General features: G+C 40.0%; 1 protein-coding gene across 1 annotated transcript; it reads right to left on the minus strand.

Annotated features, from left to right (window-relative positions):
• Positions 1-865: 865 nt before the first annotated feature.
• Positions 866-16,682, minus strand: LOC132255899 (prolactin-releasing peptide receptor-like). Its single transcript, XM_059752070.1, has 3 exons — positions 16,449-16,682; positions 14,194-15,382; positions 866-1,516 (listed from the first exon to the last, which is right to left on the minus strand). The coding sequence occupies exons 1-2, from the start codon at positions 16,680-16,682 to the stop codon at positions 14,210-14,212; spliced, it is 1,407 nt and encodes a 468-aa protein (XP_059608053.1). The 3' UTR covers positions 866-1,516; positions 14,194-14,209.
• Positions 16,683-17,551: the final 869 nt, after the last annotated feature.

A 17,551-nucleotide genomic window follows, 5' to 3' on the forward strand; every position in this document is an offset into this window, starting at 1 on the left:
TGATGATTGAAGCAGAATGCCTCCCACAGCGCGTCCCCGCCGAACGAGAACGGATGAGTCCTGTAATTAATAACCGAGAGGGTGGGAGACATCGCATCAAGGACTCGTAGTTTGTTAGTTTAATGTTTGCACACAATGTGCTCCGATGTAATTAAGAATTTCTTTGCTCCTTGGACAATTCCTTCTCGATTTACTCGCTGGAAGTCGTTCCTCTTCATCTTCTTGTCCGGAGCGAGAGGAAATTGGAGTGTCTTCTCGGCCAGCAGTATTTCTCAATTTTCCCCAAAACATTCAGCAGAATACAAACTATACAGATGGATCCAAATTCAATGATGGTTGAGACCTTTCTGTCTTCCAGACAGAGGTCTTGGACAACATTTCATTCCATTTTGGTGCTTGTTTTGTACATTACATTCTATCAAATTCGGTATTTTTACTCTAAATCATTATTTAAAGTATAGATGTTTATTTATTTTGTAAACCAAAAAAAACTAACTAACCAATAAAACTATGTAAAATCGATTTTTCATCGTTTTCTGTTCAGGCGGAGTAAGATTGTGGCTGAACCTAAAGATTAAGACACGTGACGTCGCAAAATATCGGTCTTATCGACTTTGGATACGAGAATTTGTGCGAAGAAGGGAAGAAAACGGGGAAAGAAAGGCAGACTTCTTACCCTTAGAGCCGATCAGGAGACATTTTTCCGCACTAAAAATTGCCCAAATCACCCAATGTCTTGACATGAAAGTGTCCATCGAGAGCGGACTCGACTTTTGAGGTCAGAAATTGCATAGGAATATTTTGCACAAGTGTTAAATAATGTTGGAAAGCGAGTAGTGCTCAAGTAATATTCGCACAATACAGTCAATTTAACAATTATTTATTCATTAATATGTTTCTTTATCACACATCATCAATACCTACTCATATAATTTACATAAACTCCTATGCTAAGCCTACATTCTCAATATCTAAGTCTACACTATAATATAACTCTATTTAGCACTAACATCTTGAATGCTTTTCTCCCTCGCGTCATCAAGCTCTCTGTATTTTTCTTAAGAAACGGAAGGAACTCAGATTTCTACATCGAAGAATATTGATAATGGGGCTTATATAATCAAGGAATTTGTGGTGAAATTGACATCTTCGTAATTGATTTTCCCCTCAGCGCGAATGACTGTAAAAATTAGTGAAATGTGAGAAAAGCTTCTTCGACAGTTTGATTGGAGAAAATCAACGCTGAAGATTGCTATTTGGGGCTCCTTAGCAGCATCTCTTCTCGCCACAAATTCCCATCTCAACATGGTTTTTCCTTCACATAGAATTATATAGTCTCTCATCCTATACAAAATAGCATTATAATACAAGTGGCTCTCCTTGCAAAATGGTGCTTAATGAAGTCTTGCGCTGCTTTAGTTGTGATCCAGACTTTATAGCTCACCTCAAGCTGTCGTTGGACAGTAAATTCGCTCTGTAAAAATTGCACCTCACTGAAAAGCATCTCACGTTGAATCTGAAAGTAAAGGAGAAATTGATAGTGCACTCGTGGAATCGTAAAAATTCATGGTTGTTTGCATGTTTGCGCGACATTGTAAGGCGGAAAAATCTCTGTTTTTATACGCAAAAAAACCAGAGCGCGCTTAAAAAGAGGAGGGGTACTAAAAACAAACGCCAAAGTTCAACAGGAAGTGTAGGAAGTTTATGATAAAGCAATAGAATTTTCTTCTTTCCTATGTGATTTGTTGAAATTCCCCAAACAAATATTGTTTGCCATCCTAATTGAATCACTTAACTTTTGTTGGCCAAGAGAGAATTGCTTCTCTAATTCGTAGAAATTGAATCATTTCGGACGTTGTCTGGTTGGTTAGCAAATGCCCACAATTCTCAGTATCATATTTACTCACTTTATTACGATGTGAAAAGCTCCAAAAGGGAGTGAAGAATGATTTTCATATTTCCCCAAACACACTGGCGACTCAAAATTCCATTTAATTTCATCATCATGAGCAAATGGTCAGCGAGATAAAAGCTTTATTTGCTGTGAAGCTCATCAAAGTGGATTTTGGATGGGAAACACGTGATACACTTTATCCACTTTCGGCTAAATGCCCAATTTGATTAAATATATATATTGTTTTGTTGTTTCTGCACATACAATTTGCAACAGCAAATCTACGAAGCGCATTTCAAATACAATTAAATTCATTCATTAAAACTGGTGAATTTGGGTTGAAAATAGAATTAGTCAGAATTTCTCTAGATTGCTATTCTCTTAACTTCCTACACTAAACCTCTTTGGCAAACACTCTTTTAATTGCAACCAACAAAAACGTTGATTTACGGATATTTCTAAAAGCTTTCCACCACTTCTTCTAAATTGTACACCATTTCTCACCGTATTATCTCCCCCTTGCTGAATTTATAAAAACAACTGTCGCGAAAGATATGCAGATATTCTCAAGGATTTTCCCTCAATACAAGGGTTGAAAATGAATTAAATCTCTTCAGTTCTCAATGGTTATTATCTTCCTATTGTGGTGAAGGAGACTTTATCAGTTTTTTCTTGTTGAGTTGAAGAGCAAATCGATTGCATTGACAGTGATTCACGGTATCAGTCTCTATTTTAATGCCATGCACTTTTATCTCATCTTCAGGAGTGATATTATGCTTACGTGTTGGCCATTGAGTATCTATCGTTGGAAAATCAATATTAAATACGTGACTGGCTTCCAGTAAACGCTCTCCAATCCTGGCAGTTCATTGTTGATTTTGGCTTCGAGGACTGACATTTTGTGTTCGTAATTGTCTCTAACACTCAAGCATATATTGAGACATAATTTCCTGCACATGATAGGCCAGTTTGGTGCGTGCTGCAGAGTCAATTAGATGGTTAGCAGATGCATTTGTGAGGTGTTTACCAATTAATTGACTTGCAACACGCCTGTCGCCAACATTACCAGGATTCTGCAGAAGATTTCCTCACGAAGTATCTTGTAATTTTCTCTCCATTCCTTTTCGCTCGCAGGCAGAGAAAAATTAAATTGCTTTCTACAATATTCATGACACATGAATATGCCTTTCTGTCCCACAACACAATTACAAATGACATGGCAGATTTATTTTGGTTGCGTATGATTGAAAATTGCAATATTTAAAAGTCTATTTGCAAAATCACGGGTGGAAATTTTGCTCATAAATTGAATCACATTCGGTAGAGAAAAAAACCCCACAAATTAATGTTTGTTCATTAATTTATGGAGCCTTTTTGCTGATATTCACCAGAGCATGCGAAATGGCAGAGACACCATTTGATGAAGGAATCCTTTGGCCAAATGATAGTTTTTCATCTCGTTTCATAATATTTAATCATGAGAAATTTCCTTGTTTTTCCAAAAAGCCAGCAAAATTTCCCACAAAACTCTACAATGAGAGGCAAAATGGGCGAAATACACATAGAATTATTAATGGAAATCATTATTCTTTCAGTGGTTTGAACAATAAACTTATAACATTTCGTAGAAATTGCTTTAACAATTAATATAAAAACCAAGGGGAAAATCACTCGCATTTTTAGAGCCTTTCTCTTCTATTAGCGTCCCTAACCCCAACTTCCCTGCCCTCTGGCGGCGATATGTGGAGAAAATCGTCAAATACTTGATTTTTAGTTTTTTTCTTGCAAATTTAACTTGGAAAATAATAATTTTTGTCTATTTAATTGAGGCCATTAAGACGCGTCAAATATCGACTATTCATTTACCCCTTGTATTAAACCTTTAATGGACTTTTCCACCATGAACACAATGCGGCGGAGCTTTTGCAGTTCTGCTGGAATTTTTGAGTTTGCACAGAATTTCTCTGCACAGCGGGAAATTCAACAATGAATTCATGGTGAATATGAGATGTTTGCGTGTGTTTGATCGATTTTGGCTCAACATATTTTGAGCGTTTGCCTCTGCTAAGAGATTAAGTAAATACGTGGTGAATGAGCCAATAAATTTTACAGCCAAATAGTTTGATGAGTATCCCTTTTGGGTTGTGTAACCTTTTTCTGGCCAAACTTATTTTCCGTAGTCTAGAAACCCTCGAGGGTTCAACGTGAGCCATTTCGATTATATGACTTCATATCGGTGGAAATGGTGCGACATTGTTACACCCAAAGACCGCTTTCACTATCGTCAATCACTTGCCTTGGCACTTTTGCAAATTCGTGGGCAGCTTTGGGAGAGCTTTCGCTTGGCTGAAAGCACAGCCTTGGATTGGCGCCGGTGGGCGGCTCCGGACGCCCACTTTTCACCATCCTCGACTTAATTAGTCAACAGGCCAGCAATGACATCTCATATTTACGCTGTTATCCTATCCAGTGGACAAACAAGCGAAAGTCATCTTCGCACCAGCGCTTTTTCAGCCGCTCTTCGCCGTTGAGCAGCGCTTAATCACGATCCATTTCAGTCAATGTCCATCACAACACTTCCGAGAGCGCCAAACATGTCAATATCCCGCTATTGTGATTTACTGTTGTGCATTGAGACAATAAGGACGACGCGAAACTCCTGTTTTCATCAATTCTGTCCGAAATCACTGCTGCGACCGCCGAATTGTTGTTCTCATGTTTGATATAATGAGCAATATATATTCAAGAGTTACATTTACATCTCTTTCGTTAATCCCAGTTCGAATCATACGATTTAACGGATTCAACTCATCTGAAAGCAATATTTTCAAAACTGTAATTTCATTTTACTTTTAAACATTAAAACATTGTTGTATTCGCTATATTTACTTATTTTCAGGCTTGAAAGAAATAAAATTAGTCCAAAAAATATTTGAAGTCGGATTCATAACCTCACAATTTGATAAAAAGCGCATTTTCTGGTGGGAAAACTGGAATAACAAGATGAAAAATGTTTATGAGCAAATACTGAGTTATTATAATACATATCAGTTCTTTCGATTTGAAATCAAAGCATTTGAAGAGTTTTTCAACATTTTGGGTATTGAAAATCTTCAGAGAGATTTCTGAACAGAATTTAGACACACTATCTCCCCCTTGGCATTCTCAATAACTCTTCAAAATGAGATCAAAATGTAAGAATGAAGCAATAAAGCGTGAGTTATTATTGTTCACAAACTATTACCATAATAATTCTTGTTCTTTAGTCACTTTATTCCCTTTATTCGAATTATATTGAAGTTATTGAATAGCAAAATTGCAATAATTCTTCCAACATTTCCTGTGTCTCAAAAGGATTCTCATTCTAACATGAATTGAAGGAAGTTATAAAGGATTTATTAACTTTCATACACAATTGCACCGTGGAAAATCCTTTTCCTTCTGAGGAATTTTTTAATTACTTCCGCAATTTTGCTTCTCAATCGAGAGAAAACTAATGAATTCTTTAATTGCGTCGAAGTGAAGTCAGAAAAGTCAGATGGAAAGTCTCTAATTAAATGTACATTTGTCTTGAGAACAATTCATTCTTGACAATTTCCATTTTTCTCGCTATTCGAAAAGCAATTTCACAAGCTGGAAGACAAATTCGTGGCAACACCTGAAGCAGAAGGAGAATCATTTGCCAGCGGGAAATGTCCACACACTTGGACGTTTTATATTTCCTCACTTTCACCTTTTCACCTTCCCTGACTTAATCCAATGATCCATTTTTGTCCGTCCGTTTGCCGGGATAGAAATCATGCTGAATGCGAAAGGTTAGATTGCACAGATCATACTTAATACCACGGAAAATCCTGCCTTTATCACATGGATTTTCCTGCGATTTCCCCACACATAATGTCTCATTGGCATTTGGAGTGATTTATCACGAGAAATCGCACAAAGTCGATTGAGAAAAGCTGGACCAGCAAAGTTTGTACACATTGCAAAGTGATTCAATGGAGGAAAATTCATTGCTCAAGCATTTCACGACAATTACTCTTTGATGGAGCCATTGTTAAGGTGGAAATTACATTTCCCATTTCATTCCCATCTCAATGCACAAATGGTTCGTTGGAAACAGCATAAAAACACCCTTACCCTCAAAATAAAGCATTGCCAACGACAATTTTCACCTAATAAGGCTTAAGGGATAATTGTTAATCAAGTCGCAATTTGTCCTCATGCTGCCAAGTGGTTTTTCCCCCCACACATCTCGGCAGGATTATACCTTCGGCATCATCGGTGGCAAGGAAGAGAGGAAAAGGACAAAATTCAATAATGAAAACGGTACAAATTGCTTCACGCACTTGTCGTGCAATTTGTACCATCTTGACAATGAGGAGGGATCAAATGTGTACGAGAAACAATATTTTTGCCATCAGCACCACCCCAAAATAATCCCTCAGCGCGTCTCTTCGGCCATTTCCACATCTGATGGGTCGCAAGGGGGAGCCAGTTGCCCTTAAATCTACACAACAACGGAGATTTCTTAACGTCTCAAGAGTGTTAAGTTCCTCAAATGCTAATATTTTGTAAGAACAGATGTTGAATGCTTCAATTGGTTGAAATCGAAGCATTTGCTAAATATTCTAACACTTCCTTTAAAGCTGTACACCACTTCCGACTGTATTATCTGCCCCTTGGATGGGAGCAGAAAATGAGGTCATTCGACTTGTCCAATCGCAACGCGTTTGCCAAAAGAATTTCCAACTGTGAGGATTGCAATAACAACAAATTATAACACAAATGCCAATGTTCTTTGTCATGAATCTGCACTGCAAGTCCACAGAAGAAGTACAATTGAAGTCAGAGAGAAAAAGAATAAATTCTCCCATTCACAGAGTTTGTTTTATTATTCCTTTTGCATGTGAACAGACGAGCACAAGGGAGGGAAAAAATGAATAGATATTTTTCATAAGAAAACGCTATCTGGAAAATTTCCTCGTGAGTCGCTCCGATTTATATATTTTTCTTGAAAAAAAAAAGAAAATTTACGAGTGTGCAGCATTGTAAGGTTTCTCCGGTGAATGAAAATGTTTGCACTTGTGTGAAATTTTTGCCACTGAATGCAGAACCACAATTTAGTCAGATATTTCAAAGGCACCTTTTCCCCATGAAAAAGACATGCAAAATCGCTCAAGGCATATTGTTAAGAGACTCCACATGAAATGTGTTTGTGATGATTTTACTATTCAACACGTTTTCCGTGCATGAACAGAAAATACACTCTTTGTGAGCAACTTGTGTGCCTCCAATATTTAAATAGGGGCATTTTAAGGAGGTTTCTTCACAGCCTACAACTCTATAGAAATCATCCAGTGTTAGTGGAGTGAATATATTTTAACCCTTTTAGCTCAGCAGAAGAACTTAAGCTAATTCTCTTGATTTTATGTCACAATTTAATGATGATGCTGATTAAAAGTGCTGAACAAAGCACTTTTTAAGCTAAATATTGAGCAGTACAGTTCAAGTAATTTTGAAAATGTGTACTAAATTTTCCACAAATGTTTGTCAATTTTTAAACGGGATTTCCGAAGACATTTGACATATTTTTGGGGGAATTTTTCAACTGGAAATTGTTAGGATTCTCGCTTAATAAATAGTGCAGAGTTTACAGACAATTGAGTGGATGTTTGCGGGCATGCGAAGAATAAATGACACAGTGCCAAAGAAATGGCGTATAAATCTCAGGCATTATCTCAACGAAATGACTTAACGACCCCCTTTTCAGCTCCGATGGGGGATATTTTAAAACTCAAATGACCGAGAACGTGGCGAGTCATAAAAGCAAAGTGGGTTGGTCAATCGTGCCGAGAGTCATTGCTCTCGGGCGACGCAAGTCCTGCGGATGCCTTTTTGGCAACATTGTTGACATTCTCGGTATAAATTGCTCCGGGCAGAGTTGACAAGTGGGTGGAGGATATGGCGCTTGTCACGAGGATTGAGAGAACATCAAATACTCATCGTAATTCCCGCTTTCCCGCCCTCTTTCCACCGTCTTTTCCCGCGCTGCGTCCATGATTTATGCACAAAAGTGAAGGAGGAGAACGTAAAACTATAATTTATGGAATTTATGACTCAATAATTCCATCGTCCAATAGTGCAATTTCAAACTTGGGGCGACACAAGGGGCAAATAACAAAGCGATTTTTGTGGAAACTTAATGTTCTCTAATGAAATAATCAATTATTTCATTAAAAATCACGAATAATCAATGAAATGATTGAATAATCACAAAGCTAGTGGTCTCAACTTGCGACTGATTCTCCCCTTGGGCAACGTTAATAAAGTGTTTACCCGCCGCAACAGTTATTTGCTGCAAAAGCTTTCCAAAGCTCCCCCTCGAGCTCAGTGTCTCTATTATTATCACATCTTCAGTATCTCGTAAATTTTTCAAATTGCAATCATTCCTGCTCAAGTGGCAATTTAACTGCCAAATGAAGAATTATGCTGCAATCCATTTTTCAACCCACAAACATCCCACCGAAGAGCTCCTTTTTTCGCCCTTCTTCCTAATCCCGAAGATTGATGAATTATGTTGCAAAAGCATATTGAAGGCAATCTTCATGGGGCGGCTCGATTAGGGACGTTAAGGCGGCAAAGGCAAAAAGGAGGAATTCCCCGGGGACAAATTGAAAGATTCTGGCATATTTTATGTGCCACAAACACACGAGGGTGGAATTTAATTTGGAGAAAATAATGAACTGATAAGATTGCTCAAAGCGCCAACTTTTTGCAAAGTTGAATTCTTCTCTGAATTATTAACTGCGCCCACGAGAAATCTTCTGAATTCTTCAGACATGCTCTCAATCGTGTGCATTTTATAGAGCGATTGAGATGTACATAATTGTATACACAGCACAATAAAAAAAAGGTGTATAAATACCTGTCGCTTAGGTAACACTTTGTGAGCAAAAGTGCTGAAGAAAACACTGTGAAATGTGTCTGTAAAAGTTGCTGAAGCTCTGAAGACAAGTGTTATTGCCTTGTAGCAAGTTTACCCATTTATTTTCATCCACCTACACCGCAATGGGGCGTAAAATGTGAAATAGAGTTGATGAAGAAGTGGGTGGAATGTCACATTCTTATAACTTCAATTACGCACAGTTATTTATCGTGCGCCTTCCGCCCATTTGAGGTGTGCAAGAAGAGAAATTAGCCTCCAACCCGTCATGTAAAAATTACCCCAGGTAAACACACACACACACACACACACACACAAGTGAGGGAAAAATGGGAAATGCTGTGAGTAATTAATGACATAAAACGGTGGGCTCTTGAGATAAAAACACCCCCAAGGAGTGAAATTACGCTAATTTGCAACCAATAAAAGTTGCACAACAACTCCATTGAGTGCACTTTGGGTGTGAGCTGAAGGTAAACTTTTATATTCCAAAGACGTCCCGTTGACACACATTACAGACGACAAATAAAATTTCCACACACACACACCCAGAAACTCTGTCATAGCTTGATTCTCTGTGAATTAAATTACGACAAACGAGATAAAAACTTTCCATTCTTTGAGGCCTTTTTTCCACGTGGTTGCCATGAGAGAAAGTTGAGTTTGGGGGAGGAAAATCGGGTGAAAATGTCACAAAGTTGCAAAACATTCGCAAATTATGTATGTAATTATTTTGAGTTTACTTCACGGTCTTTATATTGACTTCACTTCAACAGTGGTGGAAATATTTTCTGCGACATTTTATTCAATAATCAAAATAAAAAGCTAATTTTTGCATGTAAATTTGCAAAACAATCAGAAATGGAATATTTTCGGTCAAAATATAGAATCAAATCAAATTATATTTAAATATCTTTTGAATATTTTAATGAAATTTAAATATATTTAAGTATTTGATTGTTTTCTCCCCATATCGCCACCAGAGGGCAGCAAATTCAGCGTGAGGGACGCTAATATCGCATGATTCGCATAATTTTCTCAATCTTCTCGCGCATTCTCACACTTTATGACTTCCTGGCGTGATCCTGGTCAGGATAATGCCTCGTTTCATCATCAGCTGATCAATTGTTCAATTTTGAAATGCATGTAGAAGTTTCGATTGTATTTCTGATTATTTAGATGTGTTAAAACACCCTAAATTAGTTCATTGTTTAAATTGTGGTAAAGATTGGTTTGTCAAATGTAATCACAAATACTACATGCTTTTAAACTGCTGCCCTCTAGCGGCAATTTGTGGATAAAATTAACAGTCTTAAATCACGAGTGATTTTCCCCTTGAATTTTCTGTAAGACTTCTAAGACTCTCTGAATTGTGCTTCACAAAGTTTCTCAATTTTTTTGTGTTATTTTAAGCTTTGACACGATCTAGAATTTCTGTCAGTTTATAAAAGCACAAGCTTATGTCTATGTGAGCTTGATTTAACAATTTGTGACTTTTTTTCACAATTCACTCGAGCATTAATGTGAAAAGAAAATCTCCTTAAACACTCACACAAACGAACATGAGACGTTTTTAGGTAAGATTTCACTCAAGTAAATTTAATGTGAGCATGTTTTTATGGAGAATTAGCTATATATGTGCATCTCAGCACTTTCCACACAGATTGTCGGTGTGTGAGGATCGTAAAAATGAAGATTTTCATCTGTGCTCAGCGAATTGCAGGCGCACTTTTTGCCCAAGTTAACGACAAATGAATGGGGAAGTTCGGAGGGTGAAAATTTATTATGGGAAACCTCCATTCACTATCACGAGTCAATTGATAAAGTTTCCCAATTGCCAGTGGTATTTTGCTACCCAATTTTATTGGAGTTGAGAGGAAAGTTTGCCGCCACTTTTGCCACCACTTTCCGCCCCTCTCGCGCGTGTGTGTGGCTCAAGGGGGTGAATATTGCGCTCGTGAATAAATAGATAATATCCCAATGTCTGTGTGTACTTTTGCCGTGTTACATGGCAGAAGGATAATGTAATGGATATTGTATTATTAATCACTAATCAACAGCAGACCCATTGTGTCACAACTCCACTAAAATGTTTATATGCGTGGCGACAATGGTGGGGAGTCGAGGGGGTGGCAAAGAATGCCTCGAGGGTGGAAATGTGCTAATCTAAGTGAATGTCGTTATTCCAATAGATTTTCCCGCTTTTCTGCCACTCACAAATGAACCAACAAATGACGGCCCTCCATTCGTTCCTCCTCTACGTGTCTTCGCACACATATTTGGGGTTTTAGGGCTGAATTGTCGGGGCTAAAGTGCTGCAGGTCAAGGCTTGATATCTTCCAGAATCAATCTTCCGCCAGAGAATGATTAGTTTGCCCTTCTTTTCCTCTACGCCCCTTGTTTAGTCTGTCAACACAAACCCCATCTAAAGACTCTCTTTCTCTCTCTCCAGATCGACACGAGCTTCCGTCACGTGAACTTTTCTTCGAGGAGACAACATATTGCATGTCACTTTCAGCAATGCAATGATATAAATTCAGATGTCGAGAGATTGCAGTCAGAAAAGCCATAACACTCTGCAATTCGCCCTTGCTTCGATGAAATATGTAAGAATGATGGTGAAATTCGTGGTAACTCTTTAATCTCAAGAGCTTTAAGGTGAATTTCCCCCCAAAAAGAAGAAGTAAAAAAGTTGCGGTAAGGCAACACCCTAAGGTAAACCCAATCAATAAAATTGAATAAATATTTTATTCCTATTTTCCAATGTGACTTACGATTGGGAAGTGGAATGGAAATGCTTGTGCTGATATTTTGGCAATTGAGTTGTATGAAATGCCAAAGGGGAAGATAATAGGGCTAAAATCTTCTCCAGGACTTCATGGATTGCTCATAGAAAGGCTAAAATCAACGAATGACCCAAATCTAACCGAAAACTAACTCAAATCTAACTGACAACTTTAAAATAACATTTTCACACGGTTATGTTTGACTAAATAAAGCCTAAAACTGGCTAAATAAAGACTAAGATTAAAAAAAAATTTATTTCTGAGAGTAAAATAATCAATATAAAATCAAAGTTGTGAGCCAAATATTGCATTAATTGTAACACTTTCATTTCCTAAAACTCCTAATGATCTGTACACCACTTCTGACCACATTATCTCCCCCTTTTGTAATGCCAGAAGCCAAGAAAATCAACTAGAGAGCTTTCAAGGAATGTGATTTCATCAGTCATCGCATAAAACATTCACTGACCTCTCTCATCTCAAACAATTAATTGGCGAATCCTCTTCCGCAGGACCTTTATGATCTATCTCTTAAGGAGTTTTGTGCAAATATTTGGCAGGTAGCTTTAAAAGCTTCTCCCTTTTTATGCTAATGCCAACGCACTGGCGATGAAGACGGTGGAAAAGTCAGCAGGTAGATTTTGCAAGAAGCGATTCTACCATGAAGATTGTCTGGTGAATATTTTAACTTCCAAGTACTCATTATTCAGTTTATCTAATTTACTCAACAGAGTGTCTTAAGGAAGGCAATCCTGGGCGGGTATTAAATCACAGAATTTTAGGCAACACCACGCGTGCTTTGTAAAGAAGCTTTCGCCGACGAATCACAGATAGAAAGAGCTTTCCCAGCAGAACATCACATCGTGAGGAATTGCATGAAATCTTTCAGCATCACGCTGACATTTTTTCCACGTATCATCATTTCTGACGTTATATTGTGAAATTTAAGAGACATTTTCTTCTTTCTCCCCAATTTATCCGCCACACGAGCGTCTCTGTGTGTGTTTGTGTGATCTCAAATACTTTTCCATGAAAAGCTGTTTTCCTCCTTTCCACCATTTTCCTCCTACCTATACAACTTTTCGCCCAAAATAATCCCATTTCTCTCGTTTAATAATGATTTTTTTCACATCCGCCCCCGACGTGTAATGGCCAGAGGAAGGCCACCAGAGGATATCCTGTCCGAGAAATATCATTTTCCCTTGTGAAAAATCAATTTGAGAGCCACTCTGTGAGGGGCATTTTCGCAAATTCAATTGAGCAACTCTGTGGCTTCTGGAGGACTTGTCTTGCCATCACTCGGCGTTACCATATTTTCCTCGTTTCTCCGCTTGTAATTCAAGGAGACATTTTTGCGTGGAAACCACAAAAATGTGTATAATATCCACACAAACACACAGGCATATGGATGTGAGCCTCTGTTTACATGCCATCGGAATCATTTCACGACGGGGTGATTGAAACCATTCGACAGATTCATCCAATCATCGATACAACAAATCGTATTTTCTGCGAGCAACAGTTTGCAATTGTGCCATCATTTGAAGCCTCTCGATAAAACGACTTGTGCCATTAACTGACGTCAATTCAGTGTGTGTGGAAGGAAAAACTCAGACACAAATCTGAATTTTTTGGGAAGGGCATCGTTAGCACATTTGGTGGAGGAAAAAAGCGCACAAAACAGCGCCAAACCCCATCGACCGAATCTCTCCCCTTCACTCTCTCTCTCTCTCTAGTCTCTCTATCAAATGATCCATCGAATGGTGCCATTTGTCTTCTCACTTTGTGTGTGTATTTACATACTCCCCCCGCCCGAAAGTGCCACAAACCATACCTAAGACAGCCACCCCGAAAAACCCACCCTCTCAGGCACGGACGATAGAGTGAACAATCTCTAGAACACACAAAGTGTCTCTCCACTGTATTTATGGGGAAATTGTCTTTTCCCTGAGATTATGCCAAGAGAGGAAATATATTGTTATATCCCGGAGATCTTTATCTCTTATCAGGAAATCGAACTGAATATCATTCTGAAGTCTCACTCTCAATTGCCATACATTTTTTCCAAACATACGTGCTTGGAAATTGCAAGAGAAAGACAAAAATGGGAAAAATTTGTCTGTATGGAAAAGCCCACAAGACTTTTCACGACTAAAAACTAACTAAAAACTGACTAAAATCAACTAATATCTACCTAATTTTCATCCATTTGATGACTTTTTCTGCTTTTAATAGCAATAGTAATAATGAACACAAAATCACCGAAATTGAAGCCCTAAAGTCGAAATGTAGTGATAATAAAAATTAGCAACTGTTAAGCTCCGCCCCAGCAATCGCCGCGACTCTTTCAATGCCTTCCAAGAACTCCTGTCCAAAGTTCCTCGCAAAACATCCTGGTACACGTGAAGGGATTCATGTCTCGGAGAACTGTGCGAACAAAGCCACTCAGGTGAATATGGTTACCCATTGAAAAGCCCTGATAATCCATATCGCCGAGTGACGTCAGAACCGTGAACTCTCGAGGTTGCGACATTGGACGATAAAAAAGGTGTTGTGAGCAAACTTACCGCGTTGAGGTGTCACTCATGCATTGTTTGTCATGGGATTCTCCTCGAAGTGGGTCTCCAGGACGCCGCTGGGGAGGAGGAAAGTCTTATCGTGGTGCTTCACGGCGGCCGCGTACGGCGGCGGCGAGGACGACGTGGACGAGGAAGCTGCCGTGGTCGAGGAGGCGACGGTGCCTGTGGTTGACATATTGACGCAATCTCCGTCGTCACGTGGCGCCGTGTTGCTCTTCTGCGGCAGCAGACTCTCCGCCATGGCCTCGCTGTTGGCGCCATTGCACTGGGAGCTGCGCGCCTTGGGTCGGTTCCTGCCCTCCGCCATGCTGGCCGAGGGGGCGCTCGCGAGGGCGCTGTTGGGACCGAAGAAGCACGGCATGAGTTGCTTGAACTCCTTGCGGAAGTTCTCGTTGAGCCAGGCGTACAGGAAGGGATTGTAGCACGTGGAGGACATGGCGACGCAGTGCGAGATGAAGAAGATCAGCGTGGTGAATTGCCACTCCTCCTCCACCGAGTAGAAGTCGTGGAAGATGTTCACAAGGTTCAGCGGCAGCCAGGAGATGGCGAACACCGCCACCATGGCGATTAGCATCCGATTGGTGCGCTTCTTCCGGTCGCGATCCGCCTCCTCGCGCTTCGAGGTCTTGCTGCCGGGCTTCGACTTGGCGCGATCATTGAGCTTGATAGACACACAAATGTAGCAGTAAGTGATGATGACCAGCGGGAAGGCAAACTGCAGCAGTGACGTCAGGGCTCCGAACACCTTCCGCCACTGCTCCGAGGGCCAATCCTCCTCGCACAGCGCCACATCGGCGTTCTGGTCATCCTTGCCGGTGATGATCTGCATGAAGAGCCCGTACGGCATTGTACCCAGAATGGAGAACATCCAGATCGTCACGATGATCCAGATGCACACGGACAGTTTCATGCGCGGCTGGAAGGGATACATGATCACGAAGAAGCGATCTATCGCCACGGCCGTGAGCGTGAGCGTGGAAATGTACACGCTGCAGCCCTGCGCGAAGGGCACCAAGTGACACAGCGCCACGCCGAAAACCCAGCGGCGCAGGAAGGTGTAAAGTGGCGTGAAGGGCACGGCGAGGATGCAGAGCAAGATGTCCGACAGAGCGAGATTCGTGATGAAGAAATTCGTCACAGTCTGCATGGCTTTGTTCCTGAATACCACATAGCACACCTGAGGAGAGATTATAGAAACAGTTGACAGATGCAGTGTTTGAGGTAAATGTTATACAAGTGACAAGAGATGTGGTGAATGTAACATAAACCTCTGTGTATCACTGTCTCATTGCATAAAACCACGTGTGCATTTGAAATTTGACCTCTTCTCGTGCCTTTAACTATCATGACATGACGCTGTGCTACCATAAAACTCCCTCAAATATGTTTCCTGTCCAAGAACATATGAAAGTGGGCGGAGCAAACAAGTGGGCGGTTCCTCGCAAGTGTAGACATTTTTGTAATTTATCTGAGGCAAATTTCTTCTATTTCTCAATGATAAACAGACCCCAAAACAACTGTGAAAAGTTATATATTTGCTCAAAACTCGAACAGCGCTTGTGTTATTCACTCCCCAATGTTAATTATATTCTCCAACTTCTCAATGAAACATAAACTTTTGTGCAAGCGAACTCGAAGCGCCTTTACGCTTGTCTTGCGAAGCTCTGCGTTTAAGCTCATTAAAGGCAGTACAAGAAACAAGATTTAAACCGTGGAAATTGACTGCAATTCAGTGAAAAACCTAGAACATGTTTTCAGCTTGATAAAAGCTCTGCATCACGTTTCTTTCATTCTCTCTCTCTCCCTCACTCTCTCTCTCTATGAAATCTTAATGGTGAATGTTTTTTCTGCTAATCCCTTATCAATTTCGCTGAAAGACGGAAATTTTATGCTGATGCAAAGTGCATATATAATGAATATAATGAATTAAACAGGATATAATTAGTAACTTTTTGCCTTTGACATGAAGTTTCACAACAATAAAGACCAGAAATGTTTGGTGAAAAGAGCTTCGTGAGTCTGTGAAAATAGGGAAAATTCTCGTAAAATCCCTGGAAACATCATGTTCGTTTCAGTGAGCACTAAAATGTTAATGGACAGATAGATAGTCTGGGGCATAAAATAATTCTGTTTCTCTGTTTGTGCTGTAAAAATTTCACTTAATTACACTTGATAGTTAATGAGGTGAAATTGGGCGAGGGTTTATGGTTTGTTTTTCACTTTTCGCCACTTGTGCAGCTCACCAGGAGGTTTCCAACGACGCCCAGGATGAAGATGATGGTGTAGAGGAGGCAGAAGGTCGCCTGGACGAGTTCGTTGTTGATAATGTCGGTCTGGGTGGCATTGAGGGAGAAGGGCTCGGTGGTGTTGTCCGTCGCGAAGCCACTTGTTGGCGACGGCGGAGCGTCTCCCGCCCACGTGACGTTGTGGGTGTCATTTGCCAGTCGCCCAGCGTCCAGCGCGTACATACTGAACATGCTCAAGTCTCACTCCGCGCGTCCAGAAAATTTTCCAGCACACTTGCAATTCGCACACACAACACAATTCGCGTGACGTCTTCGCGCGGTCAAGCTCAGTTCAATCGTCTGTTTGCTTAGGTCATCATCGGGCGATCTGCACGCACAGATTGCCACGCACACGGCTGACTGGCCATCGCCAGCTGGCACTCAATTAACATCCCTCACGGCGCACAATCCGCGCGAAAAAGGATCATTTAATATATTTTAGCGAACAAATTATCGCACTCTGTTTTGTCACATCGCAGGGATTTATCACCATGACACCCAGTCATCAGGCTTATCTTCCACTGGCGATATCATCGCGATGATGGTCTTCTCATCTGTAAAAAAAGGAGGTGGAGTAGCAGTCAGATTAGAGGTCACAGGACAAACTCGTCACAGCTTTTATTGCATGGAAATGTAGTTTGGAATTTTTATGAAAATCGCATTTCTGTTGACTCTTCATCCTTTAGAGTCTTTTTGGAACACTGCGAAAGTGTAGAGAAAGAAATATTACAAACCAAGGAGGAGATAATACGCACTTCCTTAGCCTCTGTGCGAAATCTTCAACACTTCAGATACTTCTGAACGCCTTTCAGACCATAAAAAGAGATTTGATTTTTTCCCAGAATTTGTGATTTGTCGTCAATAAATCACATAACATAAAAGAGCAAAAAATGACTTTTTCTGAGTAAAATTATTCAGAAAGTGCCTCAATTTGTTGAAAAATTATCTTATTACAATAATATCTCCCCCTTGATACGAACAGTATTGAAATGATGGAGGATAAAACTTGTGCTTTGATCTATGATTTTCCAGGACGAACATTCCTGCCAACCAACGCGAGT

Source organism: Phlebotomus argentipes, unplaced genomic scaffold (genome assembly GCF_947086385.1).
Source record: "Phlebotomus argentipes unplaced genomic scaffold, Phlebotomus argentipes genome assembly contig_5, whole genome shotgun sequence".
Classification (NCBI taxonomy): domain Eukaryota; kingdom Metazoa; phylum Arthropoda; class Insecta; order Diptera; family Psychodidae; genus Phlebotomus; species Phlebotomus argentipes.

What these genes read in the sequence shown, in the direction of transcription:
- LOC132255899 (XM_059752070.1), bottom strand. Translation starts at nt 16,682, where the DNA reads ATGTTCAGTATGTACGCGCTGGACGCTGGGCGACTGGCAAATGACACC. An exon ending in GCGTCGTTGGAAACCTCCTG is followed by an intron (nt 15,383 to 16,448) that starts GTGAGCTGCACA and finishes ATCTCTCCTCAG; the next exon opens with GTGTGCTATGTGGTATTCAG.